This window comes from Calonectris borealis, chromosome 1 (genome assembly GCF_964195595.1).
Source record: "Calonectris borealis chromosome 1, bCalBor7.hap1.2, whole genome shotgun sequence".
NCBI lineage: Eukaryota > Metazoa > Chordata > Aves > Procellariiformes > Procellariidae > Calonectris > Calonectris borealis.
In genome coordinates this window covers 216,064,695-216,082,425 of record NC_134312.1, presented here as the reverse complement: position 1 = coordinate 216,082,425, position 17,731 = coordinate 216,064,695, and the positions used below count along the sequence as shown (strand labels likewise).

Below are 17,731 nucleotides of genomic sequence, written 5' to 3'. Positions count from 1 at the left end.
TCCAAGTCAATGTCCTTTCATCTGTGCCAATGTAACTAGCTTATTACTCCTTCTAAAGCTATTCAATTTTCTTGGATATTTATGACTTTGCCACATCTCCTTTACATTCTACACATTTATCAATGAAATATTCTGTAGGAAATACGGTTTATAGCTTCAGAGGCATGAGACTATGTACAAATTTGTTGCTAAATCACCATGCAAGAAGATGAGGAGGGGGGAAAGTGAAAAGAAACAGAATTGCTCCAGCACTCTAAGTATTAAAGAATGATTCCTAAACCAAGGCAACACTGCAATAGGAAGGTAGCACCACACAAAATGATAGTGTGCACCAGTAAAATCTCGATGCTGACTGCATTGCGGTGCTGGCACGATAACATGGACTCTTTATACTTAGAGTGAGGAGTACTACAAATAATGGGGTAGGTTTAATTATCATGAAAGATAAAAGCTTGATGTTCAAAAAGAGTCCAGGCATATCAGCTGTGTGGAGAAATATTATATACCGGACTAGTGGCATTTTGGTTTTGCAGCAGAACTAATAAAATGGCACTGAGGGTATGAATCAGGCTTTTTTTGTGCATAAATGACTTTCATATAAAATTGTCCCCTGGATTTGGGGCCTTTTGCTGAACATTTTTTTTTTCTTTTAAAACCCTTTCATGAATCTGTGTTGCTTTCCAAATCAAAGTACTTGAACACAAGGCTATAAAATAATATTATAGAAACACAGGATTCCAATTAACACAGGACTGCTCTCTTTTCATTTTAAAGTCATTTAAGAAAGATTTTTTTTCTTCAATCCCTTCCTCATGAAAAGAAATGAAAGCTGCTAGGAACATAGAAAAGAAAGTAGAATGTAATGTCTAATGAGACAGAGGAAGTTTTAAGAGCTAGATATTTTTCATTAGGGGATGCATGTGGAGACCATAATGTGGTAGGGTGACATTAGCATAAATAAATGATAAGTAGAATTGAGCCACAGATATAGTTTGTACCATTACCCTAATGCTGGAATTAAAATATTGTGATCAGGCTTCATTCCCTGTCTGTCTTTGTGTGTGCAAACTTACCTGGTGTTCAAGCAAAAAAAGTGGTGTCTGCATATAACTAAGTTGATAATCCACACGGATAACTATGCTGACATTTGCCCAGGTACTGCTAGTGATTAATTTTGATGTAGTGTGATTTATATGTATCATGGCATAATGAAAGTAACATAGAGGTAAATTTTCTTATCTTTAAAAGAAGCTGATTAAAACAAAATGACTGGAGGAGAATTCTCACGCTGGAACAACTCTTCTAAAGTCAGCTAATTTTCTTCAGGTCCACACAGGCGTTATTGAGAGCAGAACTGGATTCACTAATTTAGTTTTCCATTAATGTATAATAAACGGTATCTGGGGAGTTTAATGCTACCGATTTTATAGTATGACTACAGAATGGGGACTAAACTGGTAGAACGATGACAGTCAGAAAAAAAGAAGAAGGGAAAATGCATCAAGGAGTTAAGTGAGATGAAGGAGGAAGGTAAAGCCAAGCCAGTTCATTAATGATGCTGCAAATTGTTTAACATTAAAACTGCTCCTCTTTGCATGATTTCGGCATATTGGTGGCGCTTTATTAATAATAATAATAGACATGACACTGAGAGCTCAAGATAAGTGCCAGGTGCATGAGGAATACAGAGCCAAAGAAAGAGGGAAATGAAATGGTTAGAAAGGTAGCAGAGCAGACAAGGGAGAAGCAAGACAGAGTTAAATACCAGCCAGAAGTCATCTGACTGCTGTTTTCTCTTTTATACTGGCAAGCAAAGTGGCAGTGCAAATAATGGAGCAAATAAAAGGAAAGAAAACTTTAAATCAGATGCATGTTTCTGAAAATGCTGTCGCCATAGTAGAGAGAAGTCTTGGAGGCCACAGAAAGACCTGTCGAGAGAGGCAAAGTGGATTGTTTTTAAAAGCATCTAGCTGTCATTTGGCAGCTTGTCTCTTTGAGATCAAACACCACATAGGTGTACTTCACGTCTGATAATGAAAAATATATATAGCCATGTCATCAACAAATGAAAGGACATTTTGTCTTGTTCCCACATGAAAATGTATGATGTCAGAACTTGAAATCCAAGAACAAAGGTGCTCATGCTACACTAAGTCACACATATTCAATTAAGCATGCGCCTTTTCTCCTCCCTGATCATCAATTATTCTCTTAAAAGTAGTCGGTTTTTCTTTCTCCCTACCAATAGTGCAGTGCTCTCCGTTCCAGCCCGGGCTGCATTCACACTTGCCGTCCCGGCATGTCCCATGCTCATTGCAGCGTGGGTGACACGCTCGCTGATCACAGGCCGTGCCCATCCATCCCTCCTCGCAGCGGCAGGTGCCTCCGACACAAATGCCATGTCCTCCGCAGTCCGCTGCACAAATCTCTGTGGGAGAGGAGAGAAGAGAGGAGGGGATATGGGTGGAGAGAAGAGAGAAGGGGGAAAATCCAGAGTGTTATTGTTAAGAAAAGCAGCCACACTTCACTACCTCGCCTTACAGGACAACGAAAGGAATTCCAGGAGCTCATAACACTAATCCTTCCTGACAATAAGAATCTAATAAGTATATTACAAAAAAGAGACGGACATGGATTGCAGAAGTCTGGTGTGATCGATCCTTATATTTGCTTTCTAATTCTCTTGCACTCCTCAAGCTTTTGTGATCACCAAATCCGAAGGGGAAGGCTCTTCCAATAAGCAGAACAAAAGTCACATTTAATTAAAATCTGGTTAAGTGTGGAAACAACGTGCTGATAACCTACTGATGCTAAAGTTAAGTGCTGGCACAGCCTGTTTATGCCTTGTTAACCCACGGTTCTGGGGATGGGATTCATTAAAACTCTTCTTATCTCTTTAAAATTAATACAGAATATTTCTATTTCTACTGAGTCTGCACATCTGCTATGTCTCTGTTCTCCTACCACCCCATTAAAAATCCCCTCTCAGGCATTCGGAGATACCACCATGCTCTTTTTGTGAGCTACATGCACTGGAGTTGACGATAGGATGGTGCTTGTTCCCAAGTCTTACTGGAGTTAATGGGAGCATGGAGTCACAGCTGGGCATTTCGGTACTTACCTCCAAAAAAGAGAAGAGCTAAAGGATATTGGCTTTTCAGAGGTGCTGGCCTTCCCACCCTCCGTCAGCCCCAGTAGGCCTGAGGACACAGAGATGCATAATATTTCGGCCCAGCACAAGGCTTTTGACTAAAACCTGGCATGCCCTTGGCATGAATTTGGGAGACTTCATGTTTTCATCGGCACTGTATTTGTCTGGAAAAATTGAGGCTTGGTGGATAACAGGTACCCACAAGTCAGGTGTTAAAATACCTGTTACCGCCATTACTATACAGGACTGATTTCAAGGAAAAAAATAAAAACGAATACAGATGTGGTGTTATACTGAAGTGAAAAGAAATGAATCTATTTCTTCTTCTGCAGGCTCACCACCTGACTGCTCACTTTCGATCTCTCATAAACCATAACTGCACTCTCCTCAATCAGAGGAGAGGCAATTCAGACTATATTTCAGACTATCTGTCTTACCCCCCCTCTCCGACTTCTGCCCGGTGCATCTAAATTGGATCAAACTTTCCCAAATGTTTCGGACTCAAGCCTTCTGCTTGACTGAGCCATTTTATAGATTTTACAGGGTAGGGACACAGTTCCCTTCGGGGAGAGTGGAAAGAAGATGTGAACAGAAGAAATGCTGAGCAGGGCTGGGCTGGAAGCCTAGAAAGGGGTACCAGGGTACTCTGCAGAGCACATTTTCTCTCTCTTCCCCCAGATATGCACCCCAAAATGAATATCTCAGACACCAGCCCATCTCCAGTGCCTCTCTTTGCACTTCTGAGCATATTAAGTGCAGGATTCAGGCATCAAGGCTTGTGGTGGAGGGGCGACTGGTATTATACAAGACATTTACTACGGGTCACTGGCTGCACATAAAATATTCAAAACTACTCAGCCTGCATTAACATCACACCTGACTGAAATTCAGCCTTACTTAAGTTGCCTTTAGTTTTTTGCTAATTAATACCACCAGTAACAGGAAGCTTAGGCTGTCCAGGGACTTTTGATACGCTCCTGACGTGGGGCTGGAACATCCACTTCAACGCCAGGAGGAAGGTTTTGCATCATAGGAGAGAGCTGGAAGGTCTTCAGCCCCTTACACTGAAATGGACTCTTGTCTCCAAGGGTCAGAGAGCTCTTTAGACAGTGGTAACTATGATAGTAATAATAGTAATGCTTTGCATGTCTAGAAAACACCTCATTTTCCAAGCGTGACAAGAATACAATATTTAGCTCCTGCTTACTACAGCTCAGTGCTTACTTCTAGTTGCTGCCTGAATGTAACAGAATCTAATGTAAGCTTTATTGGAAGTCAGTAGAAGTTACCCTATCACTTAAGACATGGCTGAGGAAGGACTCTTGAGTTGCTGTCAGAAGTTTTTATTTTGCATCTGGCATTGAGACATAGATTTTCACAGCTCCTAGATGCGAGGGAGGTAATATCATACTACAGTGCCTGTTATGAACAGAAGGGATGGGCAATTATCGACTTGCTAAAGGGCTGGAGCCCAGCCGTGTGTGTTTTCTACCCCTTCCTCAATTGCCAGACAGCACTGCAATGGAGCGTGGGCCGGCCAGGATGGTATGTGAACACGCAGGACCTGCAAGTTAGCTAATGTAGCAATAAAGCTGCACTAACAAAAAAAAAGAAAAAAATTAGCTCTCCTTGGCTGATGTAATGAACAAAGTCTGAGGCAGGATAAATGAAACAGCAGATAGAAAATAAAAAGCTAGATTTATGGTACTAAAATTTCAGCAAGCTGAGAAGAAAATGCATTGAGAAAGTACAAAGTCTGACACTGCTGGTATTTAAGCCCAAACTAGAAAAGTATTGTTGTAGCCTCTGGTGCTTCCCAGCAGTCTTTCACCATCGGGCTACTTTAGTGTTGAACTGCAACAACTCTTGTGGTTATTGCTTTACATTCTTTATTCATATGTGTTGAACTTTGCACCTCAGAATACTAAATGACATGTAATTTTTCTTGCTCCCAGTTCACCAAGCGATCCAGAGAATGCCAGCTCGGTTACTTCATGTGTTCATTATGTCCCGTTCCCCAGCTTTGACCTTCAGGGCCCCATTTTTAAATTGGGGATAGCACCGGTATCCTCAAGCCCAGTGACGTGCACTGCAAATAACCTCCACTGCTGACTGTGAAGCTCTGAAATTCCAAAGAGTCAAATATCTCCAGTGATGGACAGGAAAAATGGCATCTTGGAGGACTCAGCCCCTTGTGACTCCAAAGTCCATGTGAACATCTTAAGGACTTTACTATTATTTTCTTAATATTTTATCTTTGGTTTGAGAATATTAGTGAGTCTGACTGAGTACCAGTGGTCATTTTTTTATATTAAGATGTTATTTCTCTTTTGACAGATAAAGTAAACAAGGCATAAAGAAGTAAAGTGATGGGTCTACAGGTTCACGTGAACTCTGTGACGGGCACAGAACCTCCTAGATATCCTGATATCCAGCCTTGTGTCCTGTCGATAAGTCAGGGAAATGACAGTAGGTCAGACATCTACAGGTTGGTGGTGCAGGAAAAAAAAGCAGAGACAAAAGGAAGCTATTTTGAGTGATCGTCAGAAGCCTTCTTGGAGTTATTTAAAGGTATGAAACTAGGATAATGGAGTGACATTCAGAAATGGTGAAGAGAGGAAAAAAAGCACTTTCTGAAAGGCAGAATCTCTGTGGAGTCATTCCTACGAAAAGGGATGGAAAACCCACTGGGACATTTAATCTCGACTGCGATATTTCCCAGACCACATGCTGCCAAGGAACAGTTTTGCACAGGCGGGCCAGGGACACGCACTGAATGATCTAAACCAAACAAATCTTAGGCTAACCCAGAACGGGAACACTGGGAACATTTTGGGTTTCATCTCCCACCCAGCTGAGGCCCCAGCCATACCACCACCCACGCACGCAGGAGAGCGCAGGCTCCAGGTTATGAATGTATAATTCATATATAATGGATATATAAGGCAGTTTGGATTCCCAGGCCCCAAGAGCTGTAATAAAGACCCTCAGCTGTGAAAAACACTTGTGAAGCAAACTACTTACGACAGTCTCCCTAAAACGTAGTTTAATTATTTCTGACAGGGAACCAGGAGCCAGGAACTCTCAAATCTAAATCTTCCATTTAGCTGCCAGTTTAAAGATAGATGGGAACCACACAATTTAAATAGCCTTACAACACACATCCTGCAGTACGCCCTGGCCCTTCATAACATGGCGCTCTTAAATGCTCACAGATTTCTAATGGGTGATTAAATAGTCAGAGTAGCTTTTATTTTTCTGGTGGCACTCAAAGAAATCATCAAAATAGATTGCAGATTAAGTTTCCACTTAAATACAGGTCTTTTCGGGCCGCTCAAGACGACTAAGGTTGATTTACAGAAAAGAGCAGGTGAATCGTTTTTTTGTCAGTCAGTCCCAAGGACAGAATTTGCCACCTCTGTTCTTATTACAAGAATGTATTTTTTTTGGTACATTTCCCAATTCTGTTGTTAAAATTAGAGGACATGATTAGCTACCATCTGAGCTGCGTGAGTAAATGAGAAGGAAAGCTTTTAATTCTCCTATTACAGTATTCATAGACTGGCCAGCTGCACTATATTGCTCCTGCCTATTTAAGCTTAGTTAGAACGCTGTGTTTGTGCATGAAAGACCTGCCTGTTAAATATTTTCACACCAGCTGTTCCCAAAAGGTGAATAAATATTTCCTTTCATCTTTAATCTCTTCCACTGTTTGTATGAACAGCTTAGCCATTCCTTATCCTTTCCTAGAGGTGTATTGTGTTTTACTTCATCTTGCCGTGCTGCTCTCAAAGCTGCCTGTAGTTCCTTGAAAGAAGGGGATCTTCTGAGCAAATCTGGTGCCCAGTTCTAAGAGCAAATATGAGGCTTACTGTCCTCAAAAGCTACAATCAGTCCATGCACCTCTGTGGGAAATACCTGGACTTTGAGCAACACCCTGTATTTTGCTCCCCAACACTTGCACTTATCAGAGGGCAACGATGGATGGTAATTGACTCATGGATGCAGGGTTTTATCTAAGGAATCAAGTTCATTTCTACTCTACCATCTGGATTTTTGCCATGTTACTGTCTAGCGTTGGTGTCTTCCATTTCCTGGATTTCACCTCACCTTATGTCACACTCTTACCTGAAGAACTAAATTGAGCCTAGTTGCCCTCTGTGGGTCAAGGAGGAAAGACAGGTAGCTCCAGAGGACGATTCACCTGAAACCTCTTTATGGAGAACTTCTGGAGCAGACTGTGCTCAAGGCACTGTTGAGTTTTGGGTGGTTCACCCAGGGGTCTCAGGTGTATCATAAACATTATCCTTAGAAAAGGATAATGCCATTCCAACAGGATTCTGGTTATTTTTCATGCAAATAATCAAAAAAGAAATGACTCATCTTCAGTTTCAGGACCTGCTCACTATTCCATAGCTGCTCACCCCTCACCAGGAACCAGCCCATGGGGCTAGCCGCAACTGCCTGCTGGTTAGTTTTTAGAAAAATGGCTTTTTTTTCTCATTATCCCCTCACGATTGGGAGAGAGATTTCTCTCTGGTCTGTAAAGGCTGCCTCAGAATTCCTCAAGGCTCTCTTAAAAATCCTAATCCACCTTGAAACCTACCCAAAATCTTGACAGTGGCTGCTGATATGCCTTAACTTCTCTGTATTGCATTGATGAAAATTGTACTGTAATTTCATTCTACCTCCATCAGCATGTCTCTGTCTGTTGTTGTTCACTTAATGCTTAAGAATCTCAGCTATCTGAGGCCAAGATTACCCTTTTTGTTCTGCATTTGCACTGTGCCAGGTGTAATGAGGTCACAATCCACTTCAGAAGTAAGAATACTAAAGCAATTACTCACACAAATAAAAACCTTGTACCTGATTCTTTCTTTCTTTCTTTTTTTTTTTTTTGCATATCCTGCTAAAACCTGACCCAAATCTGTCCCCTTAAGAATAAAAAGTCTGCTATGTTGCCTTTGATATTTCAGAAGAAAAGTGGGAAAAGAAACCTATCAAACACCAGCCACCAGTGTAATGCTTTGTTCATGGCCCTTTTTAATTGATATAACAGACTCTGTAGCTTCCAACACAGGAAGTGGCATAATCCAGAATTTCATATTATTTTCACATTACATTAAAGAATTGGGTTGGGAAAGGGATAATGATGTCAATTTGTGCTTCATTTATGGCAAAAATCCATTTTTACATGTTTACCGCTATCCCCTCAAAATCCTAAAATTGGCTTGACAACAGTTTAAAGCTTTCCAGCTTAGAGAAGAGCAATGACGATGAAAATTTTTCTTTAGCATTCATGTGATGCAGAATCAGAGGTTTAGCTGCTTCTGACCTGACTGCTAAATCCTTTAATAAATATGGATTTAGTGCTAAAATATAAGATCAGGTGAAATTGCTCAGAGCTTCCTGAAAACTGGGGCCGTTCCACTGACCTTCAGAATATTAATAGAAAATTTAATAATTAAAAATCTGTCTTAACTGGGATTTTCCCATTTCAAGTTGGCTCATCTGAGGCAATTTCCAGCCTCAGACAGATTTTTCCAGAAAAGAAGCACAGGAGGGAGGCACTACACAGAGCTAAAAGGCTGAGTTTGGTGAGGAGCTAAGCCTTGTTTTCACAAACTGCATTTGCTTTAGAAGGCAAGTTATGAGGAATATCTGGGAAAAGCATCTAATATAAAGATATGGATAGAAAAACCAGAAGGTTCATGATCGGCTTGATTTAGATTGCAGTGAAGTACTAAATACATTCTTCATAATGAAACGCATTTTGCAGTGTTATGAAACTCTCATTTATGTGATTTGAGAACTCTGTAGTGACATATGAACTCCTCTGCTGGAACTGAAGAAGACATAAAGCTCATTAGCTTTTAAAACTATCCTTTTTACAAATGTTATAAGGAAAAGTTCAAACTATGGAGCAAGACAAAACGTGAAAGGAGAGGTCTAAATTTTCTGTCCTTGCCAGTAACAAATTTGTAGCATGAAATCCTCCGAGAACCATCCCGTTTCAGTAGCAGCTGGGGAATGGTTGTGCAACTTGTCTCCGTGTCACTAACTGAAGGTCATGTGTTTTTTCCTTCAGAGATCATGTCCTAAAAGCAAAGTCTGCATAATTTAATGCCTTTATATAAATAATCTGTTTACCTATTTTTAAAATATACATCAATTATGTAAATATTACTAATGTAGAAATAATAATTATTATTTATGTCAATAAATATAAAACCTGTTTGCTTTTATGAGTAATTAAACTTCTGGTACTGAGATGAATGTCCACTCCACTCAAGGATCTCAATGCATTTTACATAGCTCAGCAAACTGAATATGTCTGAAAGGTAACAGTTATTTCTTTTCTTTCCATGGATGAGGAAATCAAGACTGAAAGATGCTCTCCAGAACTGAAAATGAATACATCAGCTTTGCTATCATCCCTCATCAGGAAGAACACTGACCTTCAGCGATGGTTTTGAAACGTGACCCAGGACACCTGAGTTTTCACCTTCTGAACCTGAAGCCCTGAGGAGCATCCTGGAGTGCCTGCACTGGGGAATGCATCTCCCGCATTATAGCGTGACCCTAACGAGGATACCTGAGTTGGCCTAAATGCTGGTTCTGGCCAGGCTCTGCAGAAGGTGGACTGAGTACAGCTCTTCAATACATGTGCAGAAGGGACAACTCTGCACTTGCAGAAAAGACTGGGTATGCACAAAAGAGGCATAAAACATGTGCATGACAGAAGAGGAGAGAATTTTTACGCTAAGCGATTGAGCTGGCTTAGCTGTCTATCTCTAGGGGAAGGGTTGGTGGAAATCCCTAATAAAAGAAAGCACCCATCTCTGGCCCTCAGCTAGACGCAAAAGATTAGCCCCACTTCAGCACTTTCCCCCATTTTCCTCCTGGTATTTAGTTCTTTGCTTGCATAAGCAGCTTTGTGTTTAACTGAAAGGCTTCTGCAAATTCTCTTCTAGGTCTCATCTGTCTCTGGAGATTCAAATCAGGAATCTAGGCAGCTCTGAGCTGCCTAACTTGGAGATGAAGAGTCCACAGAGTAGCTGCTTGCCTGGTGCTGAGCAGATCCAGGAGATCTGTCCCATAACTGCCCTGAAACGCACCTTCCATCTCTAAAATGAGTAACGAATGAGTTTGGTATAGTAATATACTTCAACTGATGTATGTCTGTCCTCCAAGACTGAGCTTCTTACTCTGTAAACATACAGCACCTAGCACAACGGGACTCTTGGGAGTTCTTGATAGAAATAGTAACAGTAAGAACAGGAGCCATCATTAGCAATCCCCGTGGTAATGGATCATAGCTCCTACCCAATCTGTGCAGCTGCACAACGTACAGTGGTACAGCTGGGATGTCTGTTAAAAAAAATCTCACTTATAAGTGCAATTTCGGCTTGCTTCATATTTGCATAAAGGTTTTCCAGCTCCTGTCTGAAAAGCTATAACTCTGTGAGATGAAATTCCATTAAACTGGTCTGCTGCCTTTTATCAGTCTCTGGTTTCTACAATATTTATACCCTATTTTGATCCTTGCCTTAAATGCTAGCGACTGACCATCACATTGTGTCTAAAGCATCTCCTCTATAGCTGTGATTTACTTTTGTACTTGTGTCAATCTTCCCTTTATTTATTATTCTGAACTTTATTTCAAACTGTCTCTTGCTGTTGAATAGCAGGACATGAAATGCCAGGTATTGATGGACTTCAGTCTGGGAGCTGAGATTTGTTGAATAAAAATAAATATCCCAAAGTGCAGGATTATGTTTTTCTCTTTGATGCTTAATTGGATCTCTATGCTTTCTGGGATGTGAGTTAAAGCTTCCCAGAGAAGAAACAATTCCTAATGTATTAAATGAAGTTCCTAACAGGGATTCTTCTCTGGACTAATTTTAATTTCCTCTCTGTGTCCATAAGGAGGAGATAATTTGACAGTAGAAAAGCCTTTTGCTCACGTTTACAGTCATTTAAAAGAACTAATTTCTTTTCCAATTCTGTATAGTTTGGTTTTGTCTAGAATAAATTCAACAGAGCATTTACAAATGTGTGTGCTGAAGTAATCACAAGCTAGATTTGCCTGGGATTCCCTTATTCAGAGCTCGGCACTACTATACAGACAGTCCCAACATGATTTCCTTTTTCTTCAGACAACATTTCACCAAGGAATTTAGAAATTTCATTGTTATTAATCTTTTTCAAAAGGAGACACAGAACATGTACGAAACGTGCTGGGCTGACATATTCGGAAGTTAGATGTCTGTCTATCCACACAAATGGGATGCAGCAGCAGCTGCTCCGAAAACTTTGTGTCTGCTGTGCTGCCCGTATGCCTCAACACCAGTCTGGAAGGATCACCTTTATGGAAAAGAAGCAAAGCTCTCTCCAAAGCCCTTTCAAACTTTCACCTGTCAAGATCATTAGAAAGGTGCTCATTAGTGCAAATTGTGATGGTAGTTTGTAGAGTACGAATACCTTGCAACTTGGAAGGGGGCAGGGAGGCTGTACTAAATCCAGTGCATCCACTTCAGACAGCTTATTAAATCATGGATTTCTGGCCTTCAATAGACACTGATTCACTCTATGACAATCACTGGTTTTAGATTATTTTTGCTTGCTCATTTTTTATGTTATTCTGTTTTACTGACTCCCAGATTATTTTCCCTATTATTTAATCTCAGCCATTCTAAATTGGAATGAAACATGATTTGATGAAGTTGAAAACATCCAATAAACCTTTGCAGAAGCTCTGATCATGATGAGCTCCAGTCGGGTCAGAGTGTAAGGTCACAGTCGCAGGAGCTATCCACCAACAAAAGCATGGAATTGACTGGATGCAAGTGGAGAAGCCATGACAAGGAACCTACGACCATCTTTGCTGAGCCAAATGAGTGAGGTATGAGAGGACAGTCTTGATCCAGCCTAATCAAGGTAGATCACAGGCAGAGCCTGACTACTCACTGCTGATATTCCTGCAGTATTCTGGTTAAAAGAGGGAATAGTCAGAAGCCGAGGTGTAGACTCACAAAACTAAGAGGATGTCTACACAGTCTTCTGTGAGTTGGTTACAAACTGATTGGCCTAACTTATTGAACGCCATATATCTTCAGTTCAAAAGCTGTACAACTGCCATAGAGCAATTCTAAGCCTGCAGAAATATACACTGATTCCTACGGTTTTACGAGCATGACCTATTCCACGCAGTGACTATAACGTTTCAGGTTCTCAGCTGGCTTGATCAACTGGTTTTATCTCCAAAAGAACTTGAAGAACCAGTTCACATGACTCTTGCAGGACAGTAGTTTTGTCCTCAGTGACAGCTGGATTACATTTACTGTGTCAAAGAAGTGACTTAATATTGTTTAAAAAAGCAGCAACTTCATGATAGATATTCTATTGTAGAGAAGGGGCTAAATTATGACCAGCCCCCATGTTGGCATGATGTAAGTCCAGAAACTGTCAGGACTCTACAGCTCCTTCTTTCAAAAGCAAAGTCAGAGAATAAGCCAAAATTTGGTCATCTGAGACTCATAAGTTTTCAGTGATACAAGCAAACATACTAATTGCTTAGCCATCCTCAAAACCCTATTTTAACGGTAGCCTGTTTTAACCATGGAATTTAACAGCTTGTTGTGGTGCTGTGAAATATCTATTCTTCAAATTAGCCAAGTTAACATGAACCGCAGAGTCCAGTACATCACTGCCATTTTCAGTCAGAAAAGTCCACAACACAAGGCATAATTGATCCAAACAAAAAGAACTTTTGAGCTCGTGGTGTGACTGCTGAGGTCACATGTGGAGATAGGGAAGAATGCTGAACTAAAATTGGCATGCTGGGAATTAGCCCTAATTGTTGTAGAAAACAAGTAGGGAAAGGAATAGTCTACCCATTGCCCTTTGAGGCGGTCCATAAATTTGCACTGATGCTGGTACAACTGATATGAGAGAAAGCAGCTTTACTCACCACAGTATGCCTAAGGTCAGTGAAGACCAGGGATTGCTTGTTACACCACTGGACATACACTATTCTCAGCCTGAGACATGACCTAATCAGACCAAACATTTTGTGATCTAATGGTCAGAGCCAGACTGATGATATCACCGTTTCCACTGGTTTTGGCCAAGTTTGAAACGACAGCTACAACGCAAGTTTTCAGTTCCTTCAATGTCTCCCTTGGTCATTGTATCTGACCAAGACTGCATAGACTGCTGCAAACAGAGAGTTGGCTAAAAGTAAGATCCTAAACACATCCCAAAGCTGAAAGAAGTTTGATGGATCTCTGGTTGGCCAGGGGAATGTGCTAAGACAATTGCTCAACTATCAGATTGTAAGTAGGAATCCATATTTGAAACATAAGTTGTATTTTCTATCTTACTGGGAGTTCTCTCCCTCCCTTTAGCATGTCCTTTTCATCTGCTGACCACAAAGATATTTGGGCTTTTGAAGATTTGGACTCCCAACAAAAATAACTACAGCCCATCTCACCTACTGCCTTTTTTCCCACCACACCAGGGTCTCCTTATACATATTTTCAATAAACAAAGGGAAAGGGAGTAAAAGGGTATTCAAATGAAAGCCTTCCTGAATACTTTTATTTCAAATGTTTTGGCTGGTTTTAGTCTTTTATTGCATTTTTAATAAAAAGCTTAGAAGACTTCAAAGGATAAGTTCATCTTGGCAATGGGTAGGCTAAAATCTGTACTCACAAACCCAATTACATCAAAAATTTTATGTTTCGTACAATGATAGGTTAACACTGTTGATTCTCTGGATTCACTTACTCCTTCACAATTCACAAAGCAGATATCTGCCAGGCAGAGCCTGTGATAGCCTTGTGTAACAGCACTGGGCTGCACATACTTTATTCCCTTAGAGAGAAAAATTACTTCTCTCCACGCAACTAAAATGGGAAAGATCACAAGTTCACAAATCAGCATGTTATGGTTCTGCAAGGCTGAGGATGAAATCCCTGCTGGTACAAAACATTTCCTGGCCTTCAACGACTGTTAAAGGACCAAGGTAAGGCCTTCAGCAGTGGGTTTGCAATTTTAGTATTGAGCCAGAACAGATTTTCATGGTATCTTCTGAAGCCTAACTTTGAAGACCATGTGCTCCCATAATTTCAATTGCCCCAGACTAATGTTTCTCACTACACTGCAAGGGTAGTGAGACGAACAAGTGACAAGCTGAAGGAAGATCATTTAAAGTGGCATTTGATTACATAGCTGTGCCCAATATCTTCTGCTTAAGTCATTAAGATCTAAAATATATGGATGTTTATCAGTTTCAGGTGTTGTATCCTGAGGTTTAGTTCTCTTTTTCTTGCCCATGTGTTTTAAAGCTAAGAAAAAGACAAATCGGTGATTTCTTAGGCATTAAAGAGGGCCCTAGTCTGTAGTAAGGTAGAAGTCTGTATCATGTGACAGCTGATGTAATATCCATCTTTTACAGAGACATTTTTACCCCTTAATGAAAAAAATGATGGTTTAAAGGAGGAATTATATGAACATTTTCCAAGGATGTATTTTTGTCTTGGTGGTCTTAGACATGACATGAATTTAACAGGAGATTTTGTTTTGTAAGGTTGACACCAATAAGCCCAAGGAAATAAATTTTTATCACACATGTTGTGTTAATTCTGGTGCTGTTTGACCAATAGGATATGATGTTGTCTGGTAAGGTATATGAGAACCGTGTTTCTGTGTGTGTCTGTGTGTGTCTGTGTGTGTGCAATAATCTCCTGCACAATTCCTGTTGAAAAAAGACATTGAAAGGTAAAGGTGCATTTGCTCTAGCTTTCCTCTTTAAAAGTTCATTCTTCTTGGTCTCCTTATCTACTAATTGGAATACAGAAAATATGCCTGTTTCAGTGAACTGTACAACTTTGTGGTGGGGAACTCTGTTGGGTGCTATCTGAAAGACTTTCTCCATTGTTAATTTACACAACTAAATTGGTACTAAAAAATTCAGTCATTACCATTAGCTGATACAGAATCTTAAATCTAATCATTGTTTGTGAATCGACTTGAATTGACCCATTCTCCTACAAAGCAAACATTGACTTCAATGTGCTGTGCAATAATTTATAAGAATATGGCTTCCCCGCAATCAGAGACATGGATACACACACCATGCTAGTTTTATTTTAAATCCGGCTTCTCAGCCTACCAAAAGCAGTAAAGCCACGGAGGACTGTTTTACAACCGGTGGGTAAATACCCGGTTGTCTGCTAGCCCTATGGATACCCACGCTATTTCCCCACTGTGCTTGGAGCCAGGTGTATCTAGGCATATCTGCAAGTATTGTGATCACTACATGGCAGTCTGAAGCCCCTCCTAAGCTGTTTTTAACCAATCACACAGGCTAAGAGGGGGGTTCCTATTTTTTATGTTAAATGCTACGTTCTGTAATTGCCTCTCTCCTGAGGAATCTGTGATCATGATGCCTGCTGAGCCTTCTACAGTTGGCACAACTGAGGATCTCCAGAAGCTGAAACCCAGACTGCTCTAAAGTAACATGAATAAGAAGGCAGCTGAATCGATGAGGAATCAATTGAGCTCTTTTTCAAGGATTTCCACTTATCTAAAATCTGAACAGTCCTCTGCAGAGGTTTCTCTTCTCCAGGACAACTGTCCCACTAAATTGGTAATGTCATGGGAAGCCTAAAAGCAGGAGGGTATGGCGTGGAACTGGGCATTAATCCAAAACCATTTTTTTTTTCTGTCCACTAAAGACTTGTAAAACATTTCTAGAGTAAGCGTGGCCAGGATGAGTGCTCCAGAGCAGGAAATGCCAAGGAGATGGATGGTCTCAAACTCTGTTCCTGTCCGAAACGACAGGCACTCTGTGCTTTAGAACATTAAGGTTCAGGGCATGAAACCCCTGTCCTCAACTTTGGCATCCCTTTGGACAGAAGAAATTTAGGAACTTAAGGTATCTTTTCAATAGACAGCTCTAGACAAGTGGGATGTCTCAGAAGTTGAGAAGAAGTTCTCCGCAACACTGTAGTAAAGTTAGATAATCTGCATTTGCTTAAGGTAAATCTCAAATGCCTAAATACCTTTGTGATCATAGACCTTAGTAACAAAGTTTGGCAACAAGTCACTGGAAGCAGTATTTGCTCCTTGTCACAGGGGGTGAAAAGGGCAGTCATAAAGTCAAATGACATACCCTCAGAAAACACTGTTAGCAGCAGAAGTGGTGAGAAAAGCTATGAATAAGACCAAACTACTAGGTTTCATGAGATATGGTCATGCAAGCTCAGCCTCAGTCTCTGGCCAGGCACGCTCTCTTAGCTTTTTCAAAATGTGAAGAAAAACTTCTAACTTCTTTACTAAGACCCAGCTTCCAGTCCCCAAGTCTTATTAAATGTACAGCCCATGATTTTATATCTTCACTGCCAATTTAGGACCACCATGTACAAAGTACTATTCCTATTACTGCTCTTCTCCAGTATACTTTTAAGGGTCTGAGATACTGCACTGGATGTCAACCATGCATAAAGTGAGTCATTACGAATGAGTGATTGAGAAGGAATCCTTATCTGTATGCACGTCAATGTACAACCACTGCCAACTGCCCAGAAAAAGTCAGTACACTTATTACACAGAGAACGTAATTTCTATTGCTGCTTTGTACAATCAACTTTCTGATGATTCTAGTGAATATCACGCATGTCAAAATGTCAACTACCAACCAGAGAACAGTGTGAAAATAACTGATTTAAATTTGAGGAGAGTGAAGGACAACACCAGATAACTTAATTCCTTTAAGAATGATTTTGCATCCAAGCATAATACTGTTTTGATGGGCCTGGGATTGTACTGACGCATCAGTGAGATCCCTCTGGGAAATGGTGCATTCCCCAAATGTAGATAAGCTAACTCACCTATTTATTTCACTGCACTCAGCAAATATGTCTTACGGTATGTGGTTTGTTGCCTCTTGATTAGCCAGAAATACTTGGTCCGGTTTAAATGGGTCAAGAGTGAGACTATATCACATACTAAGTTCTGTTTCATGTTGCAGCACAGGCCATTTCCTTCTTCCCACTATACTCAGACAATAAGAGGTTAAGAGAGCTACCATATAATGGCTTCATTAGTTGCCAGAACTTGGAGAATGAAGTCCTTTGCTAAGGCTCATTAAGAGGTGAAGGGAGATAGCATGCCAAAAGCCTGGGATACAGAGGATCTGTGATGGCAGACCCTGGAGAAAAGGAGTTAGGATGAGTGGTTCCTTAATTATCTTTCTTGTACTAAGTATTGCCTTGGACTTTTTAGCTGAACTGGGTTATAAAGGACCTTTTTGTATTTGCTTGTGCAACAGTACTAAGATGCAAAAGGGAAGGAATTTAATTCTCCCATGGAGAAATCAAAATGCCACTTTTGCTGCTCAGTACAGGTTATTTCTGGACTTACCTCTGCACTTTTCTCTAAAAGACTTTTTTTTATATTTGGGAATCTACCAAAAAAGAAGTGCATATTGAGGGAAAGGAGATCCCAAGAAACTGTCCCTTGCATGAAAGGGTGAAGCATGTTCAAGAAGTATTTTTCCAGAGTGAAAAATCT

The 17,731-nt window shown here is 40.5% G+C and overlaps 1 protein-coding gene across 1 annotated transcript in view; it reads right to left on the bottom strand.

The window, feature by feature from the left end:
* TENM4 (teneurin transmembrane protein 4) overlaps positions 1-17,731 on the bottom strand; it is a 354,979-nt gene that overhangs the window by 129,002 nt on the left and 208,246 nt on the right. Inside the window, exon 13 of the mRNA XM_075143906.1 lies at positions 2,243-2,428. Within this exon, the coding sequence (XP_075000007.1) occupies positions 2,243-2,428 (186 nt within the window). The remainder of the gene's footprint in view (positions 1-2,242; positions 2,429-17,731) is intronic.